Source organism: Heterocephalus glaber, unplaced genomic scaffold (assembly GCF_053883595.1).
Source record: "Heterocephalus glaber isolate CG9 unplaced genomic scaffold, H.glaber_assembly_v1.0 deba00001532, whole genome shotgun sequence".
Lineage (NCBI taxonomy): Eukaryota > Metazoa > Chordata > Mammalia > Rodentia > Bathyergidae > Heterocephalus > Heterocephalus glaber.
Window position 1 is genome coordinate 9423848 of NW_028258330.1, and position 14582 is coordinate 9438429.

The 14582-nt window shown below is 38.2% G+C and overlaps 1 protein-coding gene across 3 annotated transcripts in view; it reads right to left on the bottom strand.

The window, feature by feature from the left end:
• Positions 1-5225: 5225 nt before the first annotated feature.
• Positions 5226-14582, bottom strand: part of Ndufaf5 (NADH:ubiquinone oxidoreductase complex assembly factor 5) — a 41339-nt gene continuing 31982 nt past the window's right edge. For 2 of the 3 annotated variants that reach the window (XM_004840835.3, XM_021255085.2), the window contains exons 9-11: positions 5884-5967; positions 5473-5555; positions 5226-5333 (exon numbers count right to left, since the gene is read on the bottom strand). In XM_004840835.3, the coding sequence (XP_004840892.1) occupies positions 5244-5333; positions 5473-5555; positions 5884-5967 (257 nt within the window). In that variant the 3' untranslated portion in view covers positions 5226-5243. Of the gene's footprint in view, positions 5334-5472; positions 5556-5883; positions 5968-8083; positions 8183-14582 lie in introns of all 3 variants that reach the window. The other variant, XR_002393484.2, reaches the window with a different exon arrangement.

Sequence of the window (14582 nt, forward strand, 5' to 3'; positions counted from 1 at the left end):
CCTCAAGGCCATGATTCTCAAGCAAGGAGAGAGAAGTGGAAATGCTTTATTTGAAGAAGTTGCTTAAGAACTTGAACACTGCCCAACGTGGTGGCACACCCTATAATCCACTCTGGGGAGGATGAAGCAGGAGGATCTGATTTCAAGCCCAGTCTGGGCTAGTGAATTCAGGCTAGCCTGAACTGCATAGCAAGACCTGACTCAAAACAACAACAAAAAGAACTTGAAGGCAGGCCTGTATCCTCCTTTGAGAATGAGTACCAAACCTTTAATTTTATAGATAAAAATCCTGAAGGCAGAGATGGAGTTTTTCTGAATCTTAAGAATGAGCAGGGCCAGGACTGAACACAGACTACCTGATGCTAGGCTCTGCCTTTTCTTCCATTTTCAGTCTCTTGTGACAAGTCTTCATGTGGAATCTTCCTCACCCTATCTCCCATTCACAATCAGATGCCTTCTGAACACACACATGATTCCACAGGAGCAGTTTGGAGATAGGATGGTTTACACTAGCCACTTTGAAAGGTCAGGCAGTTAACCTCTGGTTTTAGCAATGACTAGCAGCAAGACAGGATCAAGTCTGCCTTTTAAAAAACTTATCCTATTTCCACAGCATGGTGCTCACTTGAGAACCTGATAACAAGTGTGTTGTATCAACAGGCCATCCTGATAATGAGCTGCCAGCAACTCAACAGCTAAGAAAAAATGGAACTGACTGAGGAATCCATGTACAGCTGTGCAGCTCATTGAATTCTTAAGGTCGGAGTCCTCCCAAATTCCTTGGTTTCCTTTTGGAAATAGCCACATTCACACTTTTAAGAAATTGATCCTAGTAGTCCTAGGAAATGAAATTTGAGGCCTACTAAACATACATTGTGAAAGTAAATTCTATTTTGATACCACGGAATCAAACCTTCAGGCAAAAATATCGCAGACATGGTATTCTCTGGCAATGAATTAAAGCGGTTTATGTTCATTTTACCTAATTTTAAGTAAGTGGAGTTTTATACCTAAAGTAACAACTCAGCATACCTTGGGCATTCCCAGAAAGAATGTATTAGTTATCATTCTGTGTAACAAATTATTCTAAAACACAGTGATTTAAATAACAAACATTTATTTTCTCATTTTCTGTGGGTCAGCCTTCAGTTGGTGTTGACTTCAACAACAAACATTTATCTTCTCATTTTCTATAGGTCAGACTTCAGTTGGTTTTGACTTAAACAACAAATATTTATTTTCTCATTTTCTATGGGTCTGGCTCAGGGTCTCTTATGAAGTGGTGGTCAAATGTCAGCTGGGACTTCAGTCATCTAAACTTGCCATGCAACTGGAGGATCTGCTTCCAAGATGGCTTCCTGACATGACTTTTGACTTGAGGTCTCTCCTTTACTTCTCCACAGAGCTACTTAGTGGCCTTACAACAGGAAGCTTTCCCTAGACTGAATGACCCAAGACAGAGCAAGGAGGAAGCAATGTCTTTTATTACTGAGTTTTGGAAGTGACACACCTTTACTTCCACATTTTATCTGTTGGAAAGGAGTCACTACTGTCCCCATACTCAAAAGGAGTGAAATAAAGACCCTAAACCTAATGAGCAAAATAAAAGATAACCGGAAATAGATGTTTTACAAACGGGAAGAGGACCGAGAGATGAAAGGAAGGAGAAAGAGGGGAAGGTGAAAAAAAGAATTAAGATGTGTTATGTACATGTACCAACTCCCCATGAAGAATGTAATCACTGTGTACTGCAAACAGGTACCAGTAACAATAGAGAGTAAAGATTTTGGATAGATTTCAAAACTACCACAGACAACAAAATATTATTTCCTTATCTCTTAATAACAACTTACCAGGGCTCACTGCACCACTATTTTGAAATTAATGCTTTTTAAACCAGCAAGATTTATCTGCCAAGTATCCAAGCAGAAAGTTAAAATATAGGAATTTCTGGAAGGGTATGTTCACTTATGATAAGTTTTCTGAAACTAAACTTCACATTAACTACAACAAGATCCTCTCTTGCTCTCTCAAAAGATGTTCAAAACATTTCATCTTAGGCAAGAGAAGCTAATGGAAATTATGAATGAATAATAATAATCTCATATCGAATATCTTTCTTCCAAGTATCTACTAATATTCATTGCTTTCCTAGCCAGAAGCCAATTCATAATAAAACACTTCTATTCCATTTCTCCTTAAGGGATATATAATCAATATGAAAACTGTAATATGGGTCTTCAATACTATCCACAATGTGGTTGATTCCACCTAGTGGATGAAAATGGTACTAAAGGATTTGAAAAACAAGACTTCACAGGTGCTTCATGACTTACACTTATGTAACTTCCTAAAATCACACCACATACATGATATATTTGGGTCTCTTCAATCTCCTACCTCTATAAAGTAAACAATCTTTGTTTTAAAAATATAACTTTTACATAATGCTACCTCTGGAATTCTCTAGTCTAGGCCAACAACCTAGAATACAGCCAAGAATCAGGAAATAATCCAGAAAGTCTCCCCATAGCCAACAGATGTCACAGTGTCCACACATTGAAGCTCTACTTGACTGACAACTAATAGAGAACATTTGGGTGACTGCCACATGAAACTCAGTGAAGACTTGTTCAAGGAACCAATAAAGTTTATGAATTTTACTCCAGAGGACAGTCCTCCCAGAGCCTACTTCTGCTTTCCTACTGTATACTTGAGTTCTAGAGGCCTTACAATCAGAATACTAATCTTGCACCAGATCAGAAGGGGAAAGAACTGACTTAATGAAGTTCACTTGTTAGGCTGTTAAGACTGACAAATGACAGCAAGTAAGAAACGTGTAGAAAAGAAACTCAAAACCACCTCATTTTGGGGGCCAGTCAATTTGGGAACAAGTAACAAAATCCAACTTCAGTTTATGATAGTAACTAGGTTTGTCAAGAAATAATAATTGTTTTATTTTTTTTTTCCAGTGGTGAGGACTGAATCCAGGGCCTCATACAAATCAGGCAAGTACTCTACAACTAAGCTATATACCCCTAGCAGTAAAAAATTTTGATAAAACTTTCTTAAAAAGTTTTGTTTCAGCTGGTCATGGTGACACACAACTGTAATCCCAGCAATCGGGAGGGTGAGGCAGGAGGACTGCAGAGTTTTCAAAGCCAGCCTGAACTACACAGGAAGACCCTATCTTAAAAAAACAACAAAAAAGTTTTGTTTCCAAATGATGAGCTCTTCATTTGGAAAACATGACTATTCAAAGAAATGAATTTCCTGAGGGTTCCAAATAATCAGAGCTTAATAGGATATTTTAAGTAGATATTAACTTCAAAATTACTTTTACTACTGACACATTAAACAGAAATAACATCTCTGTTAAGAAAATTCAAATTTGCAGAAAAGTACAAATCTTCCTACTTTCTAGCCATGCCTGGGACCCCTGACAAGCAATGGAATAGAATGACTAACACACACACACACACACACACACACACACACACACACTCACTCACACACACCTCTTGCTCTAATCAGTATTAATGCATATATGTTCATGTCCTTTTGGAAACACAGAGAAAAAAGAAATTAAGATGTATTATGTACATGTACCAACTCTATACTAGAAAGGTAAACATGTACTACAAACATGTACTACTAAAGAAAATGATCTGAAAAAAAGGAAAAAAACACCTTCCAAATTCTACTTCATAAGTACTATCTTTCACTTTGCATTAAAAACAAAGGGTATATGGAAGGGTATGTCCACTTATGATAAGTTTACCATAATGTTACCAGTGATTTCTCCTCTAAAACCTGGGATTTTAACTTTGTCTTTCAAAAGGCATGATTTTTGTATAATTTAATTCCATTCAAAATGTAAGCAAATAACTATTATATTCCAAGTACCATGCTCTATACAGAGTAAGACATAGCTCCTACTCACAAAGAGACTGGTGCTTATAGGGTAGAGGGAGGGTAGTCAATTAGGAGAGAGAAAGACTGAGAGGACAGAAGGAAGAAAATACTATAAAAAACTGCCTGATGCCAAAGAAGCTGAGGCCAAGCCCAGGTTAAACACAAAGGCAGGAAAAAGCTTGCCATTGACTTGAGAAAACAGCCTTAGAACTCACTCTTGTTTGCTTCCAGCTTCCTTATTGTCTCTGTTATATCACCATCTTCTTCCCACCAATTCTAAGCTGTCTGAACTGAACTTGTTTCCAAATACTTCTGAACCTTAGAGGACAATAGCCCAGTGAACTTGGATTAGCATGACAGTGCTATGGCTTTGAAATCACAAAGAAAAGCCCAACAATAAATAGCACGTTAGTCATGGTACAGTGCCTTTTACACACGACTTTGCCTCTGTAAATCTTTAAAATGTTTTCTTCTTTCATAGGGTAAGGTGGGGTGTTTAAAACCATGGTGGTCCCATCCAGATCATGAAAGTAAAAAAGGAGTATGATTAGAATTCAGATGTTTTTCTAAAAGGAAAAATCAGACATGCTCTACTAAAGTCCAAAACCATACAGTAGCTCCGGGAAGGTCTCTCTTCAAGACAAAAGATAACAGTGTGACAAGAAACTCTGGCTTAAGTTCCTTATAGCTGTCATTATAAAAAGTCTGTTTTCTTTCTAAATCAACCAGATCTCTTAGAACCTACCAATTTGTTGTTCTCTCATCTCCATGGCTGTGTCCTCCCACAGAAATAACAAAAGACCAGAAGGAGAGAACAGTACAAAATGTCATGATTAAGCAATGTTTTCCCATAAAGTCAGGCCTGTGTATATGGGAACATATTTGTACGTTTTCAGGAAAATATTCTTTGCATTTAGGCAGAATCTGCAAAAAAGGCACCTAAATCATTACACAGCAGCATCTTTGTGAAAATAAAAATGTGAACCTGAAATGGTTATTAAATATGGATGCAATATTAGCTGATTATAATTACTTGAAAAGTCTACTAGTAAATAGCTTATAAATCGCTTCTTGCTCTAAAATGTAATTTTGAATGTGAAAATTATTCATCTTTCATTTTTTTCTGTGACAGAAAAAACTGGTGAACTTGGCCCCAAACTAGTGATCCTCCTGCTTCAGCCTCCCAGCTAGCTGGGATTATGTACAGGTGTGTGTGTCTGTGTGAGTGTGTGTGTGTGTGCGTGTGCGTGCACATGCCACCACATCTGGCTGAAAGCTACCCATTTGTGTCATGAAAATTGTGGACTATGTTACATTGAATAAAATATTTATTGTGATTTTTTCCCCTGCAACATAAGATTTAATTTCCCTAGCTCTCCAAATGACACAGTTGCAGAACCTCTTTCAGCCGGTCTTGCCTGAAAATAATAAAGATTAAAGATATTAGAAATATATTAACCCCTTAAACCTGTCATATATTTTTTAAAAAACACTCTCAGTTAATAATAAAACATAAACATGAACCCACTAAGAAAACTGATGCCTTGATAATGTTACCTGAGAATCATGGTATTTCCATCCTATCATGTGATAGATCTGGTATGTGGCAGGTACTGAACCATCCAAATTTCTGTACATTTCTATAAAGACAAATAATGGTTAAAGTCTGAAAAAAAATTGCTCAATAAAAATCACCTCCTTCAAAGAGAAATGGGTAGTAGGATAATTTTAGGATTCTGAGAATGCCTCACATGAAAAATTCTTAATACAGAGGGGCTGACAGTAAGGGGAAAAAGGCTCTTTGGAAAAAGATTCAGACCTACAGGATCTGTGTTTTGAGAGGAAGGACATGAAGTCTGACTGTATCTTCACAGGAAACCAAAAAACATTGGTAATGTTACGGGAATCGACATGGCGTGGCTCAAGCTTCCTAGCAAGGCACAGGTGAGGTGTGGTCAGCCCACTCACCTCTGTAAACTGCTGCAGCCGCCAGCATCGTGTCTCGGTGCAGCAGGGCTTTTCTATTCCAGGAACAGTTACTCTCTCCCATACCTAAAAATATATTACAGGCAGTTTAAGAAAATACAGTAAACACTGAGCAGCTCAAAATCACAGATTTAACACATCTCTTCCAACAGTGTTATCTATCTTCCATCTCTGACAGTCATGTAAAACAACCTAAATCTCATTTCACTTTCAGATTACAGCCAGGCTTCTCAGTACTTCTGAAGCAAAACTGCTTGAAACCTCTTGAATACTAAGACAGACGAAGGAGTGAAAGCTCAGGAGGGAAGCCCTGCAATGATTTCCTTGCCAGCAGCAGTCTAAAGTAAGCCAGTTGGGCAAAAGCAAAAAGACTGACCCTCCACATGAGTCATTAAGTACTGACAAGCACCTAAGCATGACACATCTTATGTCCCTTTTAGCTCTGTTCTTCGAAAGAGGACAGAACAATGGCACAATGCCTCATTCCTTTAAAGACAAAAAATATGACTGTGAAACTCGAAAGAGAAGGCTATGGAACTCGACAGTATCAAAACTACTGTTTTCAGATTTTACAACTCCAAGATTAAGTAAAAATTATGTGCATTTTTAAAGGTGTTTCCAGTATTTTACAATTTATTTTTAGACTTCTTTAAAATTGATGATTAAAAGCTAGGACAAGGGCTGGAGATTTAGCTCAGTGGTGCCATGCCTGCCTGGCAAGCACAAGGTCCTAAGTTTGATTCCCAGTACCAGAAAAAAAAAAAGCTAGGACATTATTCTATTGTTTATTAAAAATTAATGCTGTATACTTATATATCTGATTTTTCTTTTTGCATATAGTTAAAATTACTTTGAAAGGCCATATTTTAAACCAGTCTATAAAACAAAGAACTTCAACAATAAAAGTCCTTTATATTCTTTTATTAAACTTTACCACATGATTAAGTGTCAGTTTCTTACTTTTGTTTTTCTGCTTTCACAGATCAAAAAACAAACCTCCCAGTATCAGTATTCAAATTTTAAAATAATCTACCAAATTTCAATAGTTTTATTAAAAACAATAAAAAATTAGCTGTAACAACTAAACCTTTTCTTCTCTCCAATCTCAAAAGGTTCATATTATTCTTAAAATAATGAATCTCTGATTCTAAACTCAATGTCCTGCATCCTATGAGTTTAATAGTCCCAATTCATGAAGTACAAACTAGCAGATGAATCATCATGAAACAGAAGCTTATTCTAATTGTCATGAAACAATCACTCTGGACCAGTGGTGGTGAACCTTTTAGAGCTTTCAGTAATACAAATAGCCCACTGTGGTACGCGAGCCATAGGTTCACCACCATAGGTTCAAGACAGCCAAACTAGACGAACTCTACAAGCTTCTGGTGCTATTTTAGACCCACTGCCTAATCTAATTTAAAAATATTCTCTTGCATAGTGACTTGGGACTCATGCTGGAAGAGTCTACGACTGAAGGACTCGGTGGTTTTGTTTCTGCTCAACTTTCCATTGTCCTGGGCTTATAGGTCATATCTTATATTATCTTATATTAGACATGGACAACACCAGTGGAAATCCGATTTAATGTTAATGAAAATAAATACTTGATGTACTAGACATTCTAAAATGCCTTCTGACCAATTGACATTAGATATACTAATTAAGATTAGTAGGCAAATCCTGTCTCTGTAGGTCTGACACAGGTCAGCCACAGAGAAGTTCAAGAGCTCTGCTAGACAGCACTGGCAGTAACTGCTGCTGCTGAGGCCCACTCTTTCTTCCCAAGAGCAGCCCACTGCCATCTGAACCTCCTCTCACAGCAGCACCATACAGTGGTGAAAAGAATTGGAATTTCTGGATCACAATCTTATGTTACCTGGCCTGAGCCTCGATTAAGATCAATTTTATCATCCTTAAAATAGAATAATATTTCACAGTAAAGGTGAAGTTTTTCTGAAAAACACTTAAGAAAAACATTCGTGACTTTGAATTCATTCTGGATTTTAGGAGAAGAGAAAAATTTGGCCAGCAGGCAACTGTATAAGACTCTCACAGTGTTTTTAAGGTTAAGTTCAACTGCCTATTAAAAAAAGAAAACAACATCAAAATCTTATTATGGTTCACTAGGGACAATACTGAGTATTGCCTAAAAAAAAAAAAACAACACAACTGAGCTTACCTTAAAATCACTGTGAAAGCCTTGAAAATTTCTCATGTATTCATCAGCTGACAAGCAACTTGTTTTGTAAAATTAGGTCAACATTCTGGACTTTTTTTTCTGTGAATTAATAACAATGGCAGCTTAAATGATATACCACAACCACTAAGGAAGAAGAGTGACACAAACGTAAATACCAACTGGAAGAAACATCATCTTCCAGTAGCAAAGCAGCACACCTGGAACTTCTCAAGTTGCTCCAGTCCCCCAAAACCATACTTCCCACCCTATCTGTCTCTGACTTTTTCCATGGTACAGTGGTTGAGGTATCATAATACAAATAAGGCTGCCTGTCCTACTTACTAACCATACCATCTTGGGTAAGTTTCTTTTCTCTGTGCCTCGGTTTTCTCATACATAACAAGACATTACCCATGCCATTGCTGGTCTAACCTTCTTTATAAACTATGCCTTACAAATAATGCTAGAGAGTGAGCTTTCTAATATAACCAATGTGACTATTTCTCCCTCATGAAAAATTATTTCAAGACACTACAAGGCTCACCTCTGATCCTCTATCATTTCTTATCTCTCCCCATGTTACATATTGAGATACTGTTCAGTTCTTGCATCAAGACAGTGAAGGATATGCATATACTATACTCTAATGCCTCCATGATTTTATATAGGCTGTGTCTTCTGTGCAGAATACAAAGCTCAGCTCCCCCAAACCTGCCCCCATCCTCTTCAATCTTCTGGCAAACTCATTTTAGCCTAGGTGCTACTTCTTCTATGAAAGTTTCCCTGACACTCTGAACAGATTTGGAAGCTTTCTTATGTTTCTCTCACTTTACAGTTGAAGGCTTATCTGTCTATATCTGTGGGTCTCCTTCTAGAATATCAGCACCTTGAGATTAAGAACTATGTATTTCCACCACTGGCTCAGTGGTTGACACATGATAGATGCTCAGTAAATGGTAAGTGAATGAATATAAAAATTAACCACTTAATGTTTCTATCTAGCTTGTTAAATAGCACTTTTACAAGTTATCTGTAGGTAATTCCTCTTAATCCTCCTACAGATGAGACACGAAAGTGCATGATTTCTGTAAAAGGCCTCATAGTAAAAATAAGAGAACTGGCAAAGTTTCTTAAAGGTATATATTAGGAATAGTTCTTCCAAATAACTAGTTCTTCCAAAGAACTATTTAAAACCCTCAAGGGAAAAGGGGGATAGTTACCAAGTGGGAAGGGGCCCAAGGAAACCTCCTGGGGAGCTAGAGGAGTTCTATAACTTGTCTGGGTTCCTTTAAGACTAAGGCACATTACTAAACATATATTCTTTTTTATTTTTTTGGTACCAGGGATCGAACTTGGGTCCTTGCACTTGTGCAGCAGGTGGCGAAACCACTGAGCTAAATCCCTTGCCCACTAAACATATATTCTAACTTCAATTGTTAAAAAATCCACATAGGGCCAGGGATTTAACTCAGTGGCACCGTGCCTGCCTCAAAAGCACAAGGTCCTGAGTTCAATCTCCAGTACCAAAAAAAGAAAAAGAAAAAGAAAAAAAACTCCACATATTATAAAGTATACAGCATAGGTCTCTGGATTCAAAGTATAACTCCAGATTTACTGTTACCACAGACAGAATACTTCTTGATGCTTAAATTTGCTCACCTGTAAAATTAAGATATTAGAAAAACTCAGAACTGCACTGAGCATAAGGTACTGTATTTTTAAATCAGTGGGCAGTAACCTTTTCCAAATGATAGATCTAATTTCCAGTCTCTCTTTTTGTTCTTGAGATGAATCATGAGCACAGCATTTATTATAGAGCAGAACAAAAATAAATGCAGTATTTGAAGAACATTTCTTTTTTAAGTTGGAGCCTAAATGAGAAATAATCAGCTCACTACCATCTCTGCCGCCTTTAGAGAAAGAGGGTCTGTGATTATAACTGGATGAGCTTAGTGTTTGGGCAAAGCTCAGGAAGGGGGTTGTGTGATTTTTTTTTTATTGCTCTTTTGTTTTCTTGGGTGTGCAACAGGCTATCAGTACTATATTTTATTAGGAAAAATGACTACAGTGACAAGTTTTCAGCTATGCCTATTTCCACTTGAAAAGCTGACAGAAGCTCCATATACAGAGGAGACTGGACAATAGGTGAAATGGACCTTGTGATGAAAAGGCATGGGTAAGCTACACCTAATTCTGTCATAGTCACGTGTTCTCTTTGGGCCTGAAATTGTTTTCACTTGTAACATAGGGGAGAAGTAAAATATAGAAATCAACAGGAACACTGAAAGAAGCAAAAGTAACAATCCTTATATATAAAAAAACTATAAATCTGTAAATAAAGTTCAGGTAGTTATTTTAATAAAACCTTTTTTTTTTTTAAAGACAGGGTCTTGCTATGTAGTTCAGGATGGCCTTGAACTCACTATGTAGCCCAGGCTGCCTCCAACTTTCAGCAATCCTCCTGCCTCCCGGTATTACAGGCATGTACCACCACACCCAGCCCTAAAACTCTTGTTTTAAATCATCAAACAATTTTTTCAGAATACAGATGAAGACTTCTCTTGGTATATATAATTTTGGTTTCACAAAGCATAGTTTTAACTCCCTCAGCTTCTCCCACCGACCAAAACTATCATTAGTGAAAAAGAAAAAATAAGTAAATAAAGGGACCTCACACTCGCACCAAGAAGGCTGGCTGAAGGTCTCCTCTGAGGAAATTACTTCTTCAGCAGCCCTCTCAAGTGCAGGTGTTTATTTTTGCCTCTTTTGGAGTGGGGAGAAGGATCTCTGTCCCCACTGTGTCTCAAAGCCTCTTCCAGGCCACCCTTTCCCCAGCTCTATTAGTACCCTGGCCCTGCTGAGGTCTGTATCTTTCACAGTCAGCCCTCAGGCAAGGCACCCCCTGCTTCACCTAGGGAGCTGCCACTGACTCCTCTGCACTTCCTATCCTGGCTCCACCCTGAGTGACCTCAACATTAATAACCTTTAAGTTCCTCAAGTTCTAAGATGTTTAAATTTACTCATCTCTAATGAATCTCATCACTCCACCTCTGTCTCTGCACCAGGGACATGTCCCTGACCCAAGTATTGTGTACTGCTTTACGACCAAAACATCAAACACCCATCTTCAGGCCACCCCCTCCTGATCTTCCAGCACTGTACTAAACCATGACCTTTCTCTGATGTTCCCGGGGTTGCCCAGAACAGCTCCCTTCTCTCAATTATCAGCGCACTCCCCTCCTACCTTAGATTCTTTAGCTATTATTTTAATTATGCGCTTGGAGTCATGTTTTGCTTTTGTCCTTCTGTCACTCTCAACTAGCAAAACTCAAACTCAAACTAATTCAAATATCTGCTTGTTCATAATCCTGAGTTGCCAACTGTTGTTGATGTGCCTGACTAACTTCAAATGTACACTTCCAACTCTGTACCTGGTCAATTCACCTTCTCATTCTCTAAAATGACTATTTCAAACTGCTTCCACACAATTCTTAAACCTCTTTTTCATTCTCAACATACAGCATTCCTATTTGACAAAGAAAATAGATCCACGAGGTGGGACCTTTCTGCTATCAAACATAAACACCTATATTCATTAGGACTACCTCTCCACCTGTCCCTCTATAAATCTCCCCCTTTCCTTATCAAAGGTTATCATCACCCACTGACCATTGTGTCTCATCCCTTCACCTACTCAGGAACTTGACATCATCATCTCTTTTCTTCTTTGGAAGCACCGGGATTCTTTCACTCAGTAGTTAAATATCTAAGTCTTAGGAAAACCCAAATTAAAAAAAAAACCTCATCTCTTATTCCTCTCCTCTTGACACTTGTAACCTTTTCATCTCTCACCTTTTCTTCACACCAAAACTTCCTGAGAATAGTAGATATTTGCTATCTCAAGTTCCTTACCTTTCACTTACACCTCAATCCACTCCCCCCTTCACTCAAACACAGTATTCACCAAAGTCATCAATAACCTTCTTGTTCCTCACTCTAGTAGATTTTTGATTCAGTCTGTATTTTGCTTTTGATGCTGCTGAATGCTACCTTCATTTAGAAACCCTCTTTCACTTGGTTCAGGCAATTCTTCACTTATCTGGTGCTTCTACTGAATACTCTGCTGGATATTTCTTCAGTCTCTGCAGGCTCATTCTCCTTCTAGCCAGCTGCTGCAAGGTAGGCTTCAACAGGATCAGTACCAACTTCCTTTTTCTTTCCATTCCACATTCTTGCCCAAGGCAACTGCTTTGAATATTGCCTATTTTCAAATGACACAACTTTTTTTTTTTTTTTTGGTTTTTTGAGACAAGGTCTCACTACACAGTTTAGGCTGGCCTTGAACTCTCTAGGTAGCCCAGAATGGCCTTAAACTTGTGGCAATCCTCCTGCCTGACCTTCCTGAGTGCTGGGATTACAAGTGTGCAGCACCACGCCTGGCTGACAAAAATTTTGAACAAGCCCAAGGCCTCCTCTACTACCTATTCATATACCCAAATGCCTATTTGACATCTCCTCTTCCCTATTTCAAAAGCGCTTCACACCAGATATATTTAAATGTGAACACAAGAGCTATCCTTGCACACCAATATTTGGTCATTTTCTGTTTCCTTTCTAGGATGGGGATCATTTATCTAATTAGAAGCTAGAAATTCAGCAGTCATGTTTGAAATACTTCTTTATCTATATGTATCTAATCCATTAGCAAGAACTCAAATTTCCTTCCTTCCTAAATATCTTGGGAATGTAGTTACTTCTCTACATTTCCAGTGCTATTACTTTAGTCCAAACCCCCTCCATTTCGTAGCAAGCTTTACTGCAGTAACCCTCCCCCTCTCCCCCCTTATATGTGTGTGCGCGCACAAACATACATTTATCTGCCAATTCATTCTAAAACATAAATCTGACATTGTGACCTCTTCTCCCTATTAAAATGTTGAAAGGGCATTTTTTTTTTTTTTTTTTGCGGTACTGGGGATCGAACTCAGGACCTTGCACTTGCGAGGCAGGCGGGGTGCCATTGAAAAGGGCATATTAATTTGAGGTCAATCTTAACAAGACCTAGATTGTCCAGATGCATGATGTGACCCCCATTTAACCAATTTCATCATTTAACACCCTCCTTCTTACTCCCTGTACTCTTAACCAAAATGCACTTCTTCAGTTCCTGCCATGTTCTTTCTTGCAACAGGGTCTTTGTAATACGCGGTTCTCCTAGCCTGGGACTCACTTGTCTACCGTTTCTATCTACTTAAGTCATCATTTCTTTACAGCACAGCTTCATTGCCTCTTTCTGAAGACTTCTTTGAGTCTCTCAGTCCAGGATTTATCTCCCTGACAAAACTTAAGTCTTAAATTAACCCAACTACCTGTTTTCTTGTAGCTGAACCTGAGAAGGCACTTGTTGCTGGAAGGAGTCCCTGGTGTGTTCTACCATCCTGAAACACACTTTTCAAAACTCCTACCATTCTTCTGGAAGCAGCCATAGCACCATGTGCCATCTACTTCACAATCCTGATTACATTTCTAATTTAACACTGTGTGACAGCTTCCTGGTGCTAGCTTTGGTCACTTTATATTGTTAAGTTTCATAAGACTACTTTCTCCTCACCAATGGTTCCCTAGAGTTCACCCCCATTTTTTTTTCCCCATTAAGTTTACTGGTACATTTTAGGTATACAATATGGTTACATTTATCATTAGGAGCTTGTACCTTTACATGATGTATCTTGGGTTTTATTTTTTCCCCATTCCCATCCCCTCCCTTCAACCCCTCCACCCCTCTCTATTTACAAAGAATTTATGCTTCCATTTTTTCCTTTTCTCATAGTTTTTCCTTTTTGTTCTTTCCTTTCTCCTACCCCTCCCACTTTCCCTAACCCTTTAGACCTTTTCTTCCTATTTCACATTATCAATTATACATTTTGATCCTTATTTACACTTTTAGTTTCTCATACCAGAGAAACTATTTGGCATTTACACATGTCCTATTTATTTCACTTAAGAGTACGGCCTCAATGTGCACCATTTAGCTATAAATGTCTCTAGTTTCTCATTCTTTATGCCTGAGTAGTACTTCATTTTATTAAAAAAAACCACATCTTTTTTATCCAATCTCCAGTTGATGGGCAGTTGGCCTGTTTTCAAGCTTTAGCTATTATAAACTGTGCCACTATAAGCATGGGTGTGCATATATCACTGTGGCATGATTCTTTGAATTCTTTTGGGTAGATACCCAGTAGAGGAATAGCTGGGTCAAATGGAACCTCTAATCCTAGTTTTTTGAGGTATCTCCGTATTGATTTCAGTGGTTACACAGGTCTGCACTCCCACCAACAATGTAGAAGGGTGCCTTTCTCCCTACAACCCCTCCAGCATTTGTCACTGGTTGATTTCTTGATAGCAGCCATTCTTTCTGGGGAGCTCACCCTCATTCTTGTAAAGGGTGAACTCATGAAATGTGTCACAAATGAAGTCTAAAAATTCTTTAAAATGTCTT